This window comes from Spermophilus citellus, assembly GCF_964194105.1.
Source record: "Spermophilus citellus genome assembly, chromosome: 4".
Taxonomy (NCBI): Eukaryota; Metazoa; Chordata; class Mammalia; order Rodentia; family Sciuridae; genus Spermophilus; species Spermophilus citellus.
Window position 1 is genome coordinate 154,259,059 of NC_138185.1, and position 16,796 is coordinate 154,275,854.

General features: G+C 40.6%; 1 protein-coding gene across 4 annotated transcripts; it reads left to right on the forward strand.

The window, feature by feature from the left end:
• Positions 1 to 303: 303 nt before the first annotated feature.
• Positions 304 to 10,922, forward strand: DACT1 (dishevelled binding antagonist of beta catenin 1). 4 transcript variants are annotated; one of them, XM_081293184.1, is made up of 4 exons: positions 304 to 982; positions 3,137 to 3,269; positions 3,983 to 4,138; positions 7,543 to 10,922. In XM_081293184.1, exons 1-4 carry the CDS (start codon positions 638 to 640, stop codon positions 9,423 to 9,425), a joined length of 2,517 nt encoding a protein of 838 aa, XP_081149310.1. In that variant the 5' UTR covers positions 304 to 637; the 3' UTR covers positions 9,426 to 10,922. The 4 variants fall into 4 exon arrangements, with proteins under 4 accessions (XP_081149310.1, XP_081149311.1, XP_081149312.1 ...); XM_081293185.1 differs by having other exon boundaries at positions 7,654 to 10,921; XM_081293186.1 differs by lacking the exon at positions 3,983 to 4,138.
• The last annotated feature ends 5,874 nt before the right edge of the window (positions 10,923 to 16,796 follow it).

Below are 16,796 nucleotides of genomic sequence, written 5' to 3' on the forward strand. Positions count from 1 at the left end.
GTTAAGATTGTGTACTGCAACTTGGTCGAGTTTCAGAAAGTTCTCTGGGGAGCCCAACTGCCGTGTCCCTTCGCGGACCCTGCCGGTTAGGCTGACTGTAACAGGATGCTGGGGCTCCAGGCGCTCGCCCCTCGCTTTTGGGTGATGGAAAAGAGCCAATGAGCAACGAGGAAAAATCGGGTGCAGTTTAAGTCTGAAAGGGGGCTAGCAGGCCCGCGGGAAGAGCGGGGGAGGAGACGGGGAGGGGCGGAGAGGAGGAGGCCGGCCGCGAGCGCGAGCGGTGCGCCTGACAGAAGACCGGTGAACGAGGGGGGCGAACCTAGAGCAGAGGGGCCGGCGCGGGGAGGCGGGCGCCAGGCGGGGGTGGCCCGGCCACCGCGCGTGACGTAGCGCCGGGCTGGGCGTTATCAGCTGCGGGGCCGTGGCTAGGGACTCGCGGCGACAGCGGACGGCGCCGCTCGGGCCGGGTCCTCGGCAGCCGGCTGCCGCGAGCGGGTCCCGAGCGCTTGTGCTTTGGTCCCCGCAGCTGTGCCCCAGTGCGGGGAGGCATGAACTCGCAGCTGCAGCCCTAGCGCCTCGCTTTTCCACCCTGGCAGCCCGGCTGCGGTGACCGGTCTTTGCTCCTGGGTTGGGGGCCATGAAGCCGAGTCCAGCCCGCACCGCGAGGGAGCTGGAGCCTCAGGCACCCGCCCGGGGCGAGCAGCGTGCGGCGGAGCCCGAGGGGCGCTGGCGGGAGAAGGGCGAGGCGGACACCGAGCGGCAGCGCACCCGAGAACGGCAGGAGGCCACGCTGGCCGGGCTGGCGGAGCTGGAGTACCTGCGCCAGCGCCAGGAGCTGCTGGTCCGGGGCGCCCTGCGCGGCGTCGGGGGCGCGGGGACCGCTGCGCCCCGAGCAGGGGAGCTGCCTGCCGAGGCGGCGCAGCGCAGCCGCCTGGAGGAGAAGTTCTTGGAGGAGAACATCTTGCTGCTGCGGAAGCAATTGGTAAGTCGTGCCCGGAGGTGAGGCAAGGCTGCCCCTGCCGCGGGACTGGAGGTCGGGCAGGTGGTCTAGTGTGGGCGCGGGGTTGCCTCTGGCTGGGGAAATTCTTGCAGTCTTGAGCCCCCCCCCCCCCCCCCCGCCTCATACCTCCCTAACCCCCAGTGCTGTGTGCCTGCGGCGCGTCGTTCTGGCGTGTGCCTGCTTTGTGTCAGGTGAGGGGCTGGCGACCTCGCGCGGATTGCGGGGAGGGGGTGGCTGCTCTCCCCTCCTCCTCTGCATTCGAGATTCTTGGAGTCGCTAGTTCTTACCTTGTCTCCATAGTTAAATGAGTACATGCCCTTTCCCCAGAGGTTCGCAACCCCCCACTTAAAATGCCATTTCATTAGGAGGTCTCCCTAGTTTCATCTCCTCCCGCAGAGAGGGGACAAAAGCGAGGAGGGGGCTTGTGGCTCGGTTAACTAACACCGAGTTTTACGATTACACTGAAGCGCCTGTAGGGAGCCCTGCCCCTCCCAGGGCTCTCCCCAGCATACCAGCTTTCTCCTGGACTGGTGCTTAGTTTCAAATAGAAGTCCTTTGTATAAGGCAGCTAAAACTAGATTGCAATTGATGGCAATTTGGCTGGAGAACGTGCCTCCTCTTCTTTATGCGTTCCTCTAGCTGTGATTGGTGGTAGAGGTGGGAGAAGAGAGAACTTGCTCTCGAGGAGCATTTATCTTACAGGATTTCTAGCGTCCCAGGCACTCTATGCAGTCTTCATTAATGGAAAGAAAAGGAACTTTGGACCTTAGTGTATTGAGAACAGCTTTTGACCCCGCCTCAGAATAATGGCGGCAGCTTTGTTTCGGTGACCTCAAAATGTAGTTTTGGAAAACGGCAAAAAGATCCTTATCTGACCATGTGATACTATCTGAAAGTAGACACATGCTAGATAATGGCCCTCTTAAAATAAAGTGTCGGGAGGCTGTCAGTGTCATGTGGTTTCTTGTTTTGTCTCTTTTCAGACAATTTATTTTTTGAGTATCTAACTGCCTTTACTTATTTGGTTCATTTTTCCCGAAGAAACTCAAATTTTAGCAAACAAGCATCTGATTTATGTCCCCTAGCTTTTTAAATCAAAGAACAGTCAAGAGGAGTAGGTATTCATGTGCATCTATTTTGTAAGGATGTATGCTGTGGTTTTTGTGTGATAGCTCTGGTTTGGGCGTTTTACTGTTTCTTTGAACAGACCAGGATCATATGTAACAACAATTTGAACCAATTCTCACTGGTTATGCCTGGTCATTTACATTTTATGCAGTGCCTTGTGCAATAGCACATTTTGGGCTTCATGACTGTCAGGATTGCAAGTGATGCATTCCTATTGTCTGTCTGAGGGGAGCAAGGCAGTATGTCAGGAGAATTCCAGTCCAGTCAGTGTTTATGGTACTATTTTCATTTGTAGACTTGGCATTCATGATTTGAACCAGATGCCTTTTGAGTTCTTTTGCCTTTCCAGCCAGCTCTAGGAAGCACTAGGTGGCGGTGTGAGTTAGCACAACCAATCTGTCACCTTTGGAAACCTGAGCTGAGTTCAAATCTTGATGGACCTTCCCTTGAGGGTTTTGGATTCTGCCAGCTCACATTATACTTGGCACTGGCTATTAGTATTCGTTTCTCACTTTCAAAGGCCCTAAGACTGATTAAACCCCACAAAGCAACTAATAGAAAACAAAACTCTGCAGGCCAAGACATTTGGCCAGAAAACCTCACCTAAGTAAGATTATAATGTATTGTAGGAAACTTGTTACTCTGACTTCAAATTCAAAAGTCTACCACGAAGCTTTATTTTAAACTGGCTATATACCAGATGGATTAAAGTCTCTCTGTAGTTTTCTTGCCTCTCCCTATAAAAAGTCACAGATTGTATATATTAGTTAAAACAAACAACAAAAAAAGTTCTTTAGAAAAATGAAGAAACTGCATCATCACAAAATAAGAGAAAGTAGAATTAAAGATAGGACATATTTTCCAGTTACTGAAATTTTTCTTTACTTCAGGTTATCCAGTAAAATTTTGGTTTTGGGAAGGGTTAGTGAACCTTGAAAACTTAAGACTTTCTGGTTCTTTGTCACTAAAGTATATCCATTTTTTCTTTCCCTGTTTCTTCCTAATTAGAATTGTTTAAGGAGAAGAGATGCTGGCTTGTTGAATCAGTTGCAAGAACTTGACAAACAGATAAGTGACTTGAGACTGGATGTAGAGAAGACATCTGAAGAACATCTGGAGACAGACAGCCGGCCTAGCTCAGGTGAGTGTGTGTACACAAGGACAGAATTCTGTACTCACAGGTAGCCCCCTGTGGTTGGTAGTTCCAGACTTGCAAATGGCAGTGGGGTTTGTTTCCATTGCTGAGATAACTAAGAGTAGTTTACTATTCAGTTGCGTGAGAAAGAAATAAAGTCAGATGATAAAATTTGTAATAATGAGATCGATCTGACTGCAGTCCCCTGAGTTAAAAAAAAAAAAAAAAAGGTTCTATTCAAATTTTTGGAAGAGCAGTCCTTTGAAACTTGAGAAAGTCAGAATTGGGCGAGAAAATTAGTCACACTTCAACTTCCTGAGATCACTTCAAAAGTTTTTTTTTTTTTTTTTCTTTTAAACCATTTGGCTCCTTAGATTTTATTTTCTCTTAAGGCTATTCCTTCTGAAAGATTCATGATAAAGTTGAAGCTTTGGCAGATCTAAGTTCCTTTCTTACACATCTTTAAAAGCAAGGCCAAGGAGGAAGGTCAATTTGATGGTGAGAGTAACTTTGAAACATAACCATAGTTATACACTCTTTGCCTTTTCATGATGATTGTTTGAAATAAAACCATATTATCAGCTATTGGACTCTAAAATCCAGTGAAATAAAATGGCCCAAAACACCAAAAAATAAAACCCTCTTCCCTTTTTCCTTTTAAGCATGAATGTGTATTATCCTTGACATAATTTTAATTCTTACGATTTTTTTATTTGTAGGGTTTTATGAGCTGAGTGATGGGGCTTCAGGATCCCTTTCTAATTCCTCTAACTCGGTGTTCAGTGAGTGTTTATCCAGTTGTCATTCCAGCACTTGCTTTTGCAGTCCCTTGGAGGCAACCTTGACTGTCTCAGATGGTTGCCCCAAATCTGCAGGTAAGAATTGTTAGCATTGATAGAAATTTTAACTGGCAGGGTTAAGGACCCTTAGAGTTATGTAGCTCTGACCTCTTTTGCTAATGGAAAACCAAAAGTTCATCAATTTACTTCACTGAGTGCCATAATATGTCTAAATTTATAGCTTTATCTAGATGAATGTCTAGGATTAATTTAGTCTTCTTTGGGTCTCATTTGGCTTTGTATTCTCATAGTAGCAAGACAATTTAACAGTGGAGATACTGTACCAATATTATAAGTCTTGAACTGAATTTCTGAGTTTTTGCTGTTTAATTTGTCTGTATTTTCTTTTCTTTTTTGTTTTGGTGCTGGGGATTGAATCTAGAGTGTTGTGGCATGCTGAACACATGTTCTACCATTGTGCTATATCTCTAACCCCATTGCATTTCTTTTGAAAACCATTCTGGAACAGTTTTCTTCTTCCTTTAATCACTTAAAACTAAAGTGTACGTTAAGTTAAATACGTCCATCATCCTTGTCAAGAACTGGCACCTCAGAAAGCTCTGGCCCCTCCATGTTTCCCAGAATACTCTGTATGATGTGCACCCTCCCCCACCCAGCCCATAATTCCCCACTTGGGACTATACTTGCTATGACCTCCTGAGAGAATCATATTGTTAGTACTGGCAGTTTTTGCATTTCTACTATGTGGTATGCACCACTAGATGCTCTGCATATCTCTTGATCCTCGAAACAGTTCTGCAGAGTGTGTAGGTATTTTTAGCTCTATTTTATGTATTAAAAAACTGAGGCCAATTGAAGTTCTTTAAGCTATTTACATAGTAAGTAGCAGAGGCAGGATTCAAGCTCATGTCTAACTGCCAGGTCCATGTTTACCATCCCAAGGGAATTCAATTTTTTTTTTTTTTTAGAGAGAGAGAGAATTTTAATATTTATTTTTTAGTTTTCGGCGGACACAACATCTTTGTTTGTATGTGGTGCTGAGGATTGAACCCGGGCCGCACACATGCCAGGCGAGTGCGCTACCGCTTGAGCCACATCCCTAACCCGGAATTCAAAATTTTTATATTCAACAATCTCATCTAATAGAGGAGGAATTTTGGCTTATAAGCTGTTGTCAGAAACTCCCCATGGGCTGAATGGCAGAGTTGTTGCTGAAATTCACGACTACACCTTTGGTCCTATGAAAGAGCAGAGAAGATAAGAGATGCTGCAGGTGCTGACACAAGTCACTGTACTCAGTGTTTATCTATTTTTCACTTGGGTATGAGACTGAACTTTTGAGTTCAGGCAAGGAAAACCTAACACTGAGCAGCTGAGGTTGCTAATTGGTTTGTATTTGTACAATATGTGTTCCAACAGCAATCATTTGAGGAAACACAGAACTGTGTTGGCTAGAGTGTCTGGGCCTCAAGTTCATTGATAATTGTTCTTCCTCACTCTGTAAATCTGGTTTCAGAGGTAAACTTTATAAGCCCATTGAAAGGTACTTTTGTACAGGTTTTCCTTGAAGACAGACCTCTGTCTCTCTCAAATGCCCTCCTTGCATCATTGAGACAGTTGGGCTGGGCCTTGAGCTCTCTGGTTCAACTCTTAAATAAGGACAAGGGATCAGTGGTGAAATGTAGGTAAATGTGGCTTTAAGTAAGGCAAAAGCTGGGCGTGGTCTTGTGGGCTTGTAATCCCAGTGGCTCTGGAAGATGAAGCATGAGGGAGGCGGAAGTAGGAGGATCATGAGTTCAAAGCCAGCCTCAGCAACTTGGCAGGGCAATAAGCAACTCAGTGAGACCCTTTCATCTCCAATAAAATACAAAATAGGGAGCTAGGGATGTGGCTCAGTGATTGAGTGCCCCTGAATTCAATCTCCAGCACTGAAAAAGAGAAAAAAGTAAGGCAAAGATAGGACTTAGGGTAGTGGAGGAGGAGGGATGGGAAAGGATAGAGGTTTCCTTTTCTTAGAACAAACTATTTATTGGGGGTTGAGTAGATGAAGATTATCATTTTCCTTTTTAAAATATTTTCTTTATAAAAGAAATTTATTACAGGTGCATAGGTTTTTAATATCTGGATAAATAAATATAATGGAATATAAATCAATGATGGACTCAACTTTGATTTTTCTCTGATAACTTAAGGTCATTAAAAGGATTTGATGTTTATAATATTCACCAAGAAATCAAAATCATCACCAGGTGCTGTGGCCCACACCTGTAATCCCAGTAGCTTGGGAGGCTGAGACAGGAGGATTGTGAATTCAAAGCCAACCTCAGCAATGGAGAGGTGCTAAGCAACTCCTGTCTCTATACAAAATACAAAATAGGGCTGGGGATGTAGCTTAGTGGTTGAGTCCCCCTAAATTCAATGCCTAGTAACCCAACCTTCCAAAAAAAAAAAAAAGAAAAAAAAGAAAAAAAAGAAAAGAAAAGAAATTAAAATCATTTAACTAAGAAAAAATTTGATTTCATTATATTTTGGTATCAACATTTTTAAGATGTGGGAAATTTATCCATTACTAGTACTCAATCTTTTAAAAAGTCTTATGAAGAACTCCCTATCCTATTAAACAATGTTTTATTTTTTAATATCACTATTGAAAATATGCTGTTATTATTGAAATTTGATCAGTTTATTTGACCTTGTAGGTGTTATATCTGAACAGATATCATTAGGAATCAAGTTTTAAAAAGTACAAAATGGGGGCTGGGGATGTGGCTCAAGCGGTAGCGCGCTCGCCTGGCGTGTGTGCGACCCGGGTTCCATCCTCAGCACCACATACAAACAAAGATGTTGTGTCCGCCAAGAACTAAAAAATAAATATTAAAAATTCTTTCTCTCCTCTCTCTCTCTCTCTCCCCCCTCTCACTCTCTCTTTAAAAAAAAAAAAAAGTACAAAATGAGGAAAAAGTCCATAGAAACTAATTTATCCAAAGAATTTTAAAAGGAAGCCAGAACAGACTCATTGATTTTTTTTCCAGTTAAAACCGCAATAGTTATTGTTGAAAATTTAAAGATGAAAGTGAACATCAACTTTTTCCCCATCACACTGAGGTGCTACTATTAGAACCTTGGTATGACTTCATCTTAGACTTTCTTTGTATAAACACAAATAATCATACTCTTATATCATTATTTTCACTAACATTTATAGTGTTTTCCCTTTTCAATAATTTGAAAACATTTCTAATGGCTAAATGTATTTCCTTTAAAGAACATATCATATCTTGCCAAATTTTTGTTAAATTTGTTTTTCATTCATTCAGTTATATGAACCTTATGTAAACTGGTAGAGTAACTAGTGGAGTATTTTTTTATTCCTTTGTTATTCATTCTCTACCCATGAACTTGTCTTAATAAAAACTGGTCAGAGACAAGATGGTGCTACTAATTAATTTCTTCAGAGTGTACCTTTAAATGTTTTTCAGATCTCATAGGATGGTTGGAATATAAAGAAGGCCACTGTGAAGACCAGGCCTCAGGGGCAATTTGCTGTTCCCCCTCCACACCACAATTTAATTCCCTTGATGTCATTGCAGATGTGAATCCCAAGTACCAGTGCGATCTGGTGTCTAAAAACGGGAATGATGTATATCGCTATCCCAGTCCGCTTCATGCTGTGGCTGTGCAGAGCCCAATGTTTCTCCTTTGTCTGACGGGCAACCCTCTGAGGGAAGAGGACAGGCTTGGGAACCATGCAAATGACATTTGCGTTGGATCTGAACTGGATGCCACCAAAACAGAGAGTTCTTTACCATCTCCAAGCAGTCTGTGGTCTGCTTCCCATCCTTCACCCAGTAAAATGGATGGCTATATTCTGAGCCTGGTTCAGAAAAAAACACATCCTGTAAGGACCAACAAACCCAGAACCAGTGTGAAGGCTGACCCCACGAAAGGGCTTCTGAGAAATGGGAGCGTGTGTGTCAGGGCCATTGGCGGCCTCTCGCAGGGCAACGCCGTGAACCTTAAGAATTCCAAACAGGCGTGTTTGCCCACTGGGGGAATACCCTCTTCAGACAATGGGGTATTCTCCCCACTGAAGCAATGGTCAAAAGAATCAAAAGGAGAGCAACTGGAAAGTAAAAGGTTGCCGCCACCCGAGAGCTGCTTGGCAAGCACGGTCTCGGAGCTCCAAAGCAAGCATCTGCCCCCAAATGCCAAGGCAGCTTCCCAAGAGCATGCGCAGTGTCCAGCCGCTGGGAAAGGTGAGTCCCTGAAAGAAAGCTCTCAGATCTCAGCTGCCTCTCCAAAAGAGAGCCCCGGCAGAGGTTCTGTGCCCTTGCAGGAGAACAAGGCTGTGCAGTCCCTGAAAAAAATACCGCAGAAAAACAGCCTGCAGGCTGTCCCCGCGCCCATTCCTCCTCCACTGCTGCCGCCTGCCTTTCCTTTGGAGGAGAGGCCTACATTGGATTTCAAAAGCGAGGGCTCTTCTTCGCAAAGCCTGGAGGAAGGGCATCTGGTCAAAGCTCAGTTCATTCCGGGGCAGGCACCGGGTGGCAGGCTCCAACGGGGCCACAGGAACATGGGCATCGCGAGAAGCTCCACCCTGAAGCACCGAGGCCAGGCCCTGCAGGGTCTGGAGAACAGTCTGCCGACCGTCCGGGAGAAAACCCGGTCAGGGAGCAAGAAGTGTCGTTTCTCCGACGACTTGGATACAAATAAGAAACTCAAGAAAGCGACTACTAAGGGACGGAAGAGCGGGAGTGGGCCTTCCGACGTGGGTCTTCCCGGCAGGCCCCTGGGCAGCGGCCACAGGTCGGGAAACAAGGCGCACGGCCACGGACGGGAGCCGGTGGTGGCCAAACCTAAGCACAAGCGAACCGACTACCGGCGGTGGAAGTCCTCGGCGGAGATTTCTTACGAAGAGGCCCTGAGGAGGGCCCGGAGGGCTCGCAGGGAGCACATGGGTGTGTACCCGGTGCCGGTGGCCATGTCCTACGCCAGTCCCTATGCCTACGTAGCCAGTGACTCCGAGTACTCGGCCGAGTGCGAGTCCCTCTTCCACTCCACCGTGGTGGACACCAGCGAGGACGAGCAGAGCAACTACACCACCAACTGCTTCGGGGACAGCGAGTCCAGCGTGAGCGAGGGCGAGTTCGTGGGCGAGAGCACCACCACCAGCGACTCCGAGGAAAGCGGGGGCTTAATTTGGTCCCAGTTTGTCCAGACCCTCCCAATTCAAACGGTCACGGCCCCTGACCTTCATAACAACCCCACAAAAACCTTTGTCAAAATTAAGGCTTCGCACAACCTCAAGAAGAAGATCCTCCGCTTTCGTTCTGGCTCTTTGAAACTGATGACCACAGTTTGAGTAGAAAGTGTCTTTCCCCCCTGTTACTGGGGTGTGGGGGATGGGTGGGGGGAACAAAGAGGGGAAAAAAGGGGAAAAAGATGATGTCTTAATTTTTGTGTGATACTTTCATAGAATGTTTTTGTTTTATTAAGATAAAACCAAGGTAAATTATGTCTCATCTTCATCATGTATGGTCTCTAGTGCCTTTAATGGAAGGTAAAGGATATATTGCTAGTTGTAAGTAAATATTGACGTTTTAATGGTGGTGATAGTGAATGAATTTTGTGGTATCAACTGACTTGTAAATTTTATGAGCATCTGACAAGGGACAGGTTTTGATCAATTTTATTGGAATGAGACCTTTTGATTTCAAGGTCAGGTGGATGGAATCTTAGGATGTGCATTTGCTCGGTGATTCTTAGGGCAGTGTCTCTGTAAGGTCTTTCCTGTTGAGGGGCATTCCAGACAATTGTGTGAAGTAAGTACAAGAAAGAGTCATTGTTTCTTTAATTTTTAATTTTTAAATAGTGTAGTCTACATTTCTCAGATGTCTTCCGATCCTATTTTCTTCTCAGAACTTTTATGTTTACTGGACTCAAAACTTGTAGACCAGACCTTAAATCCAGAGATGGCAAACTGGATAGGGAGGCTGGTAATACCTTGACAGGATTCACAAAAACTTTTGCCATACTTGGTGCCTAGCCCCTGTTACAGTAACCCCTTCTTGGGCTATATAGCCAGCATTTTGATGCCTTTCTCTCCGTCCCTGATTTGTAGCTAATTCAACCATCTGTCCCATGAGGGACTTGCCTTTGGGTTAAAATGTTGGTCCTCTTGTACAAGGAAATTCAGTCTTAATGAAATAACCTTTGGGCGTGACACCAAGCTTAGAATTGCTCACTGAGCACCGTGCCACCTAAGCATTGGCCTGAACATTAGTGCAATCCAGCCCAGATTGGACCACTGACCCTATCTGGAAGGGCTTTTTTTTTTTTTTTTTTTTTTAGTAAACAGTATTGTGTAAAATGCTTTTTAATACCAATATTTGCATGTTTTGTGCATGAGTAGTATTTGTTTTGATATTCCTGTTGTTAAATTACTGTATGATATAAACAGTATGTGTTTTATATATATCATTGTGTAAATTTAATATAACACATTATATGCTGTAATAAACAATTTGTTTTACTGCTGTTAAGTTTGTTATTTGGGTGTAAAACCAGATGTTTACACTTATAAATCTTGTGCTGATTATTGGTGATGTTTGTTAGATTTGTATTACGCCTACTCTAGAATTAGAATATTATTTGCAATAATTAAGACAGGTTTTAATGTTCTTGGTATGGATAATGAGTAAGCAAATCTGGAAAAGCAAATCACTTCTTTAGGATAGTAAGGTAATTTAAAATTAAGGTAAATTTTATAGATGTCTCTTAAGGAAAACATTTCTGAGAAGAATCTCCCCCAACTCTTTTTTTTTTAAATTATTGTTATTATTTTTTTTAATATTTATTTTTTAGTTTTCAGCAGACACAACATCTTTGTTTGTATGTGGTGCTGAGGATCGAACCCGGGCCGCACGCTTGCCAGGCGAGCGCGCTACCGCTTGAGCCACATCTCTAGCCCCCCCCAACTCTTTTTTATAAAAAAATTAAACACGTGGAAAAGTTGAAAAAGTGGTACAATTAAACTAGATTCAACTATTGCTGACATAGTTTTCCATGTTTGCTTTAGCTCTCTATTATGTATGTATTAGGTTAAACCATATTACTGATTTTGAAGGTTAAAGACAGATACTGGCAATCCTTCCCTCTCCCCACTCTATACTGCTGCCTCCCTTTAAGGTAAATATCATGTATTTTGATATTTTCTCTTAAAAACTTAAGCAGGCATTTCTCAAGAGCAAGAAGATTCTCTTGTATAACCACAATATCATGGTCACATCTAAGGAAAATTAATAGTAATTCATGATATCAAATATTTATATTTAAATTTACCAGTTTGTTTCAAGAATTCCTAAATAACAGCTTCCTTTCCCCCCAACCATGTTTTCGTCAGTGTTATGCATTGCAGTTGGTTATAGCTTGTAGGGTTCTCTTCTACTCTTTTTAATCTAGAATATCTCCTCTCATTTAAGAAAAATCACATTGGCTTTTTCTTTTTTCTTGTTCTTTTTTTTTCTACCCAGTGTTGGAGATTGAACCTAGGGATGCTCCACCATTGAGCTACATCTCCAGCTTTTTTATTTTTTATTTTGAGGCAAGGTCTCCATAAATTGTTCAGGCTGTCCTCAAACTTGCTATCCTCCTGTCTCAAACTTCTGAGTAGCTGGCCACCATGCCCAGTGGCATTGGTTTTTCTAAAGTCAGGATAGTTGTCTTATATAAGGGGGCACACTTTCTGGATGTGTTTCCTTACATTGTGTTTTAATATAGTCTAACTCCTCAATTTTCTATAAACAATGTGAAACTTGATTGGATTCAGGTTAAACATTCTTGGCAAGATTTTACTAGAGATGTTGTGTATGTTTTTTGCTTCACAACAGGAAATATATCAGGTTGCTCCACCATTCCATCATTGCTGAATTTAAGACTGAATTAAGTTGATGAATATAGATGTCTCCATTATAAAAGCTTTTTTTTTTTTTTTTTTTTTGTAAATGGTTGGTTGTGGGAGATTCTTTGGTACAGTGTAAATATACTCTCTCTCCAATTCCAATTTTGGCTTTAGTTTACATTGCTGATCCTTGCCCCAATCAGTTACTGCTTTGGGGATACAAAAGTGGTAATTTTAAAAGTATCTTTCCTTCTTTTATTTGATGACATTCAAAAAAAAAAAAAAGAGTTGTTCTTATTTTTCTTCCTTTCTCTTTCAATGTCCACAGTGTACTCATGGGTTTTTATTTGATATCTTATAATCACTTAAGTTTCTTCTTTTTGATGCTTGACATGTCCCAAACTTGGACAGTAGGAGGATACATTTTGTTAAAAGGAAACTTACAGAATCAACTCAGTCCCATAACTCAGATATTTATTGTGACATGTATCCAAATAAAATTAATTTTCAAATGCTAGATTTCAGATGAAACAAAAATCCCCTAACTATCCACTTTTAAGTTCTGTCTTAGCAGAGTTCTTTTTTTCTGCATTTCATATATATCTTATTTCTAGCAAGGCTTTCATCTTTGGAGCATAGCAAATTATTTCCCTATGGTTTATAAAGGTCATATCTAGTAGCAAGATATCTTTTTCCCCCACCCAGCATCTTTTTTTGCAAAACAGATAATTCTTCAAAATGTTATAGAGTTGCTATTCTCTTATTATATGTTTTTGTATTTAAGAAGTTATTCTGCTTTTCAGAATTTCTTTGATTACCTGACTAAATCTAAACACAAGAGAGGGATGATCTCATCATTTCTAATGCTGCAATCCCATCTTTTGGGTGCATGACTATAAAGTTCATTGTGTAACTGACTGTGAAGTGCAGTCAGTTCTTGAATCATTTCCAAGTTGTTCTCAATGAGCATTATTTTCAGAAGGGGACACTCTGAAAACCAGCTTTAGAGCAATTGCATTTTAGGTGACAATGCCAAACTTAAGAGAAGCGTGAAAAACAGGATTTTCAAAGAACACTGGGTTTGTCGTAATCCATCGCTTGACTTCCCTGTAGCTAGCAGTACTACTGTACTTGGAAAAATGGGGTTTTGTCCATTATTTTCAATGACAAAATAGCTGCTATTGTTGTTATAAACAAAAGAACTCCTTAAAATATTTTCCTTTATTTTAAAAAATTACTAATGCTCATTGTGAAAAGAAAAAAAAATACATCTACACAATAAACAAATTTTAAAATTCTTCCTCAAACTTCTCCAAATTCTACTCTTCAAAAAGTTGGATGTATATATTTCCATACTTTTATATGCACAAACAAATATATAACCTTTACACTTTTTCTTTAAAACAAAGTCTCATGCTATATATATATTATTCCATTACTTTCACCCTTCATTTCATGGACCTGTACGGTAGATATTTTTCCCAATTCTTTTTAATGGGTTCCAAGTTTTCCTCACTGAGAAAAAAAGGCACCAGATTTTATGGGCTATTCATGTTTGCCCTGCTTAAAAAACTTATAATACTTAAGCACAAAGTGTTACACAAAGTGTAACCTAAGGGTTACATTTGCACACACATTACCTTTCTACTTTTCTCATGTATTTTGTTATTTTGTGTTGTGAGTTCCCTTTCAGTGGGGTTTTATGGAAGACATTCTGTGAGGTTTGGTTAAAGATTTGCCACACAGAGAAATTTTGTGATTTTTCTGCCAAGTGCCTCAGGGATATTTCCAGGCTGGACCACTTTTTAAGTTAATTTATCTACTTTGGGGTTCCCTGACTACAGAAATAAATTAAAATCCTAAGTCCATATGAGGACAGGCTGTGGTTATGTGTTCTCAGAGGAGAATTTCCCAAAGCAATCTTCATTATTTTTGTCCTGGGCCAGCAAGTGGGGAGAAAAAAAAAAAAGAAACAAAACAAAACTACACACACACACACACACACACACACCTCTTTTTCTCTCTCCATGTGTTGTGTGTGTGTTTGTGTTTGTGTATTTATATTCATGTATTCTAGTCTAGTCTTTCATTAAGGGGGATAACCCTTCAGGGATCTCAGGAATAGGGGCATAGGAATAGTCCTAAATCCTCTCCTGTGAAGATCAAATCCTAGTCCCCAAGTGACAGTCAAACTCAAATTCCCCAGCTTAAAAGACCACAACTTCCCCTCTGGTTCTCAAGGGTAACCTGAGCTACACACTTAAGGAAATGTTTGTTAATAGTTTATCCAACATTTAAAAGTACTTTAGAATGACAATAGGTTTTCTTTTCCACTACATGGCTGAAAGCAAACCACATAGCCACCCATTGCTCTTGCCAATTTGTGGGATCCCTTGCTCCTCGTTTTTTTTTTTAAATAGCTTTATTGAGGTAAAATTGAAGTAAAATCAAATGCACGTATTTGAAGTATGCAGTTTAATTAGTTTTGACATGTATGTAACCAATACAATCAATATAAAAAGCATTTCCATTACTTTTAATATTTTCCTTGAGCCCCTTTGTGATTCATCTCTTCCTCAGAAAACTACTGATCTGTTTTCTATCATTATAGATTACTTTGTATTTTTTAGCATTCTGTTATAAATGAATGAAATTAAACTGTGTGCTCTTATGCCTGAATTTTCATTGAACATAATGATGTTTAGATCCATCCATGTTGTTTCATGTATCAATAGTTCATTCCTTTTTATTGCTGGATTATATTGCTTTCTTGCTTGTTGATGAACACTTGGGTTATTTTCAATTTGGGGCAATTACAAACAAAGCTACAATGAGCATTTATGCACAGGTGAATAAACATTTACGCACCCAGGAGTCTTTGTTTCTCTTGGGTATATAATGAGGAATTGAATGCCTGGGTCTTATCATGTTTAACTTTTTGAGAATCTGAAAAGTATTTTCCAAACTTATTGTGCTATTTTACAGTCCTACCAGCTGTGCATGAGCGTTTCAGTTGTTTTACATCCTTCTCAGAACTTGATATGCTCAGTCTTTTTAATTTTAGTCAAACTAATGAATGTGTAGTGATATTTCATTATGATTTTAATTTGCATTTTCTTGATAACTGTGTTGAGTATGTTTTCATGTGCTTATTGGCCACCTGTATATCTTTGTTTAAGTGTCTGTTCAAATATTTTGTCCATTCAAACAATTGGGTTGTTTGACTTATCATTATTAAGTTGTAAGAGTTCTTTATAAATTCTCTGTAAAAGTCCTTTGATTTATAGTGTGAATATTTTTTTCCAGTCTGTGACTTGCCTTTTAGTTTATTAACAGTGATTTATGAAGAACAAAAGCCTTTAATCTTTTTTAAAAACCTTAAAAAAATTATGGTGGTAGATGGACGGAATGCCTTTATTTTATTTATTTTTATGTGGTGCTAAGGATCAAACCCAGTGCCTCACACATACTAGGCAAGGTGCTTTGCTACAGCCCCAGCCCCGCTTTCAATTTTTATCAAATCCAATTTTCTGTTTTTTCTTTTATGCTTCTTGATTTTGGTGTCCCATCTAAGAAAACTTTGCTTAATCCAATGTTGCAAAAATTTTCTTCCTATTTGTGAAGTGTTTATGATTTTCTGTTTACATATAGATCAGGGACCTATTTAGAATCAGTTTTTGTGTATGATGCATGGTAAGGATATTCAGTTTTTCCAGATATCTTATTGGGTAGCACTATTTGTTAAAATGACTTACCCTTATATAATCTTTTCAGAAAATCAATTTTTTTCCACCAATATTGAACTATCTTAATTTCTGTAGTTTTCTGTTGTCTCAAAATCAAGCCCTCCAATTTTGCGCTTCAATTTCTTCTTCTTCTGAAATCCTTCGATTATTCTAGAAGTTTTACATTATGTAAATTTTGGAATTAGGTTGTTAGTTTCTACTAGGGAAAAAAAAGGTCAGCTGAAAATTTTACTGGTATCCTATATGGATATTACCTCTTAAAAATAACAAGTCTTTATAAGTATGCTGTATCTTTCAACTTATTAGGTCAATTTAAATTTTATTTAGCAGGGTTTTATAGTTTTTAATGTTAAGGTCTTGATCAACTTTCATTAGATTTATTCCTATGTGTTTTATGATTTTTGTTGATATTGTGAATAAAAGTTTTAAAACTTTATTTTCCAAGTGTTTGCTGGTGGTGTACAAAAATTCAATTGATATATATATATATTTGTCTGTGAGGTACTGGGGATTGAATGAACCCAGTGCCTCACACATGATAGGCAAACTCTACCAATAGCTACATCTCCAGCCTGTTTTCTTTTATTTTGATACAGGGTCATATTAAATTGCTGAGGCTGGCTTTTGATCTTCCAGCCTCAGCCTCCCAAGTAGCTTGGATTATAAGCATGTGCCACCATGGCTAGTGATGTTTGTATATTAATTTTGAAAATGGAACTTTGCTAAATTTACTTATTAGTTCTAGTAATTTTTTTTTTTTTGTAGTTGTAGATGGACACAAGGCATTTGTTTTATTTATGTGGTGCTGAGGATTAAACCCAGTGCCTCACACATGCTAGGCAAGCACTCTACCACTGAGCTACAACCCCAGCCCCTAGTTGTAGTGATTTTTTTTGAAGTCACCTTCTGATATTGTCTTAAAGTTCTGGAGTCTTTGTTTATCTTTTTCTTTTTGGTACTAAGGATTGAACCTAAGTATGCTTTACTACTAAGCTATATCCCCAGCCCTTAAAAAAAAATTTTTTTTTTTTTTGAGACAGGGTCCCACTAAATTGCTTAGGGCCTTGTTCAGTTGCTGAGGATGGCT

Coding starts and splice junctions, on each gene's coding strand:
- DACT1 (XM_081293184.1), top strand. CDS start 638: ATGAAGCCGAGTCCAGCCCGCACCGCGAGGGAGCTGGAGCCTCAGGCA. Junction 983..3,136: donor TGCTGCTGCGGAAGCAATTG/GTAAGTCGTGCC, acceptor CTTCCTAATTAG/AATTGTTTAAGGAGAAGAGA. Junction 3,270..3,982: donor AGACAGCCGGCCTAGCTCAG/GTGAGTGTGTGT, acceptor TTTTATTTGTAG/GGTTTTATGAGCTGAGTGAT.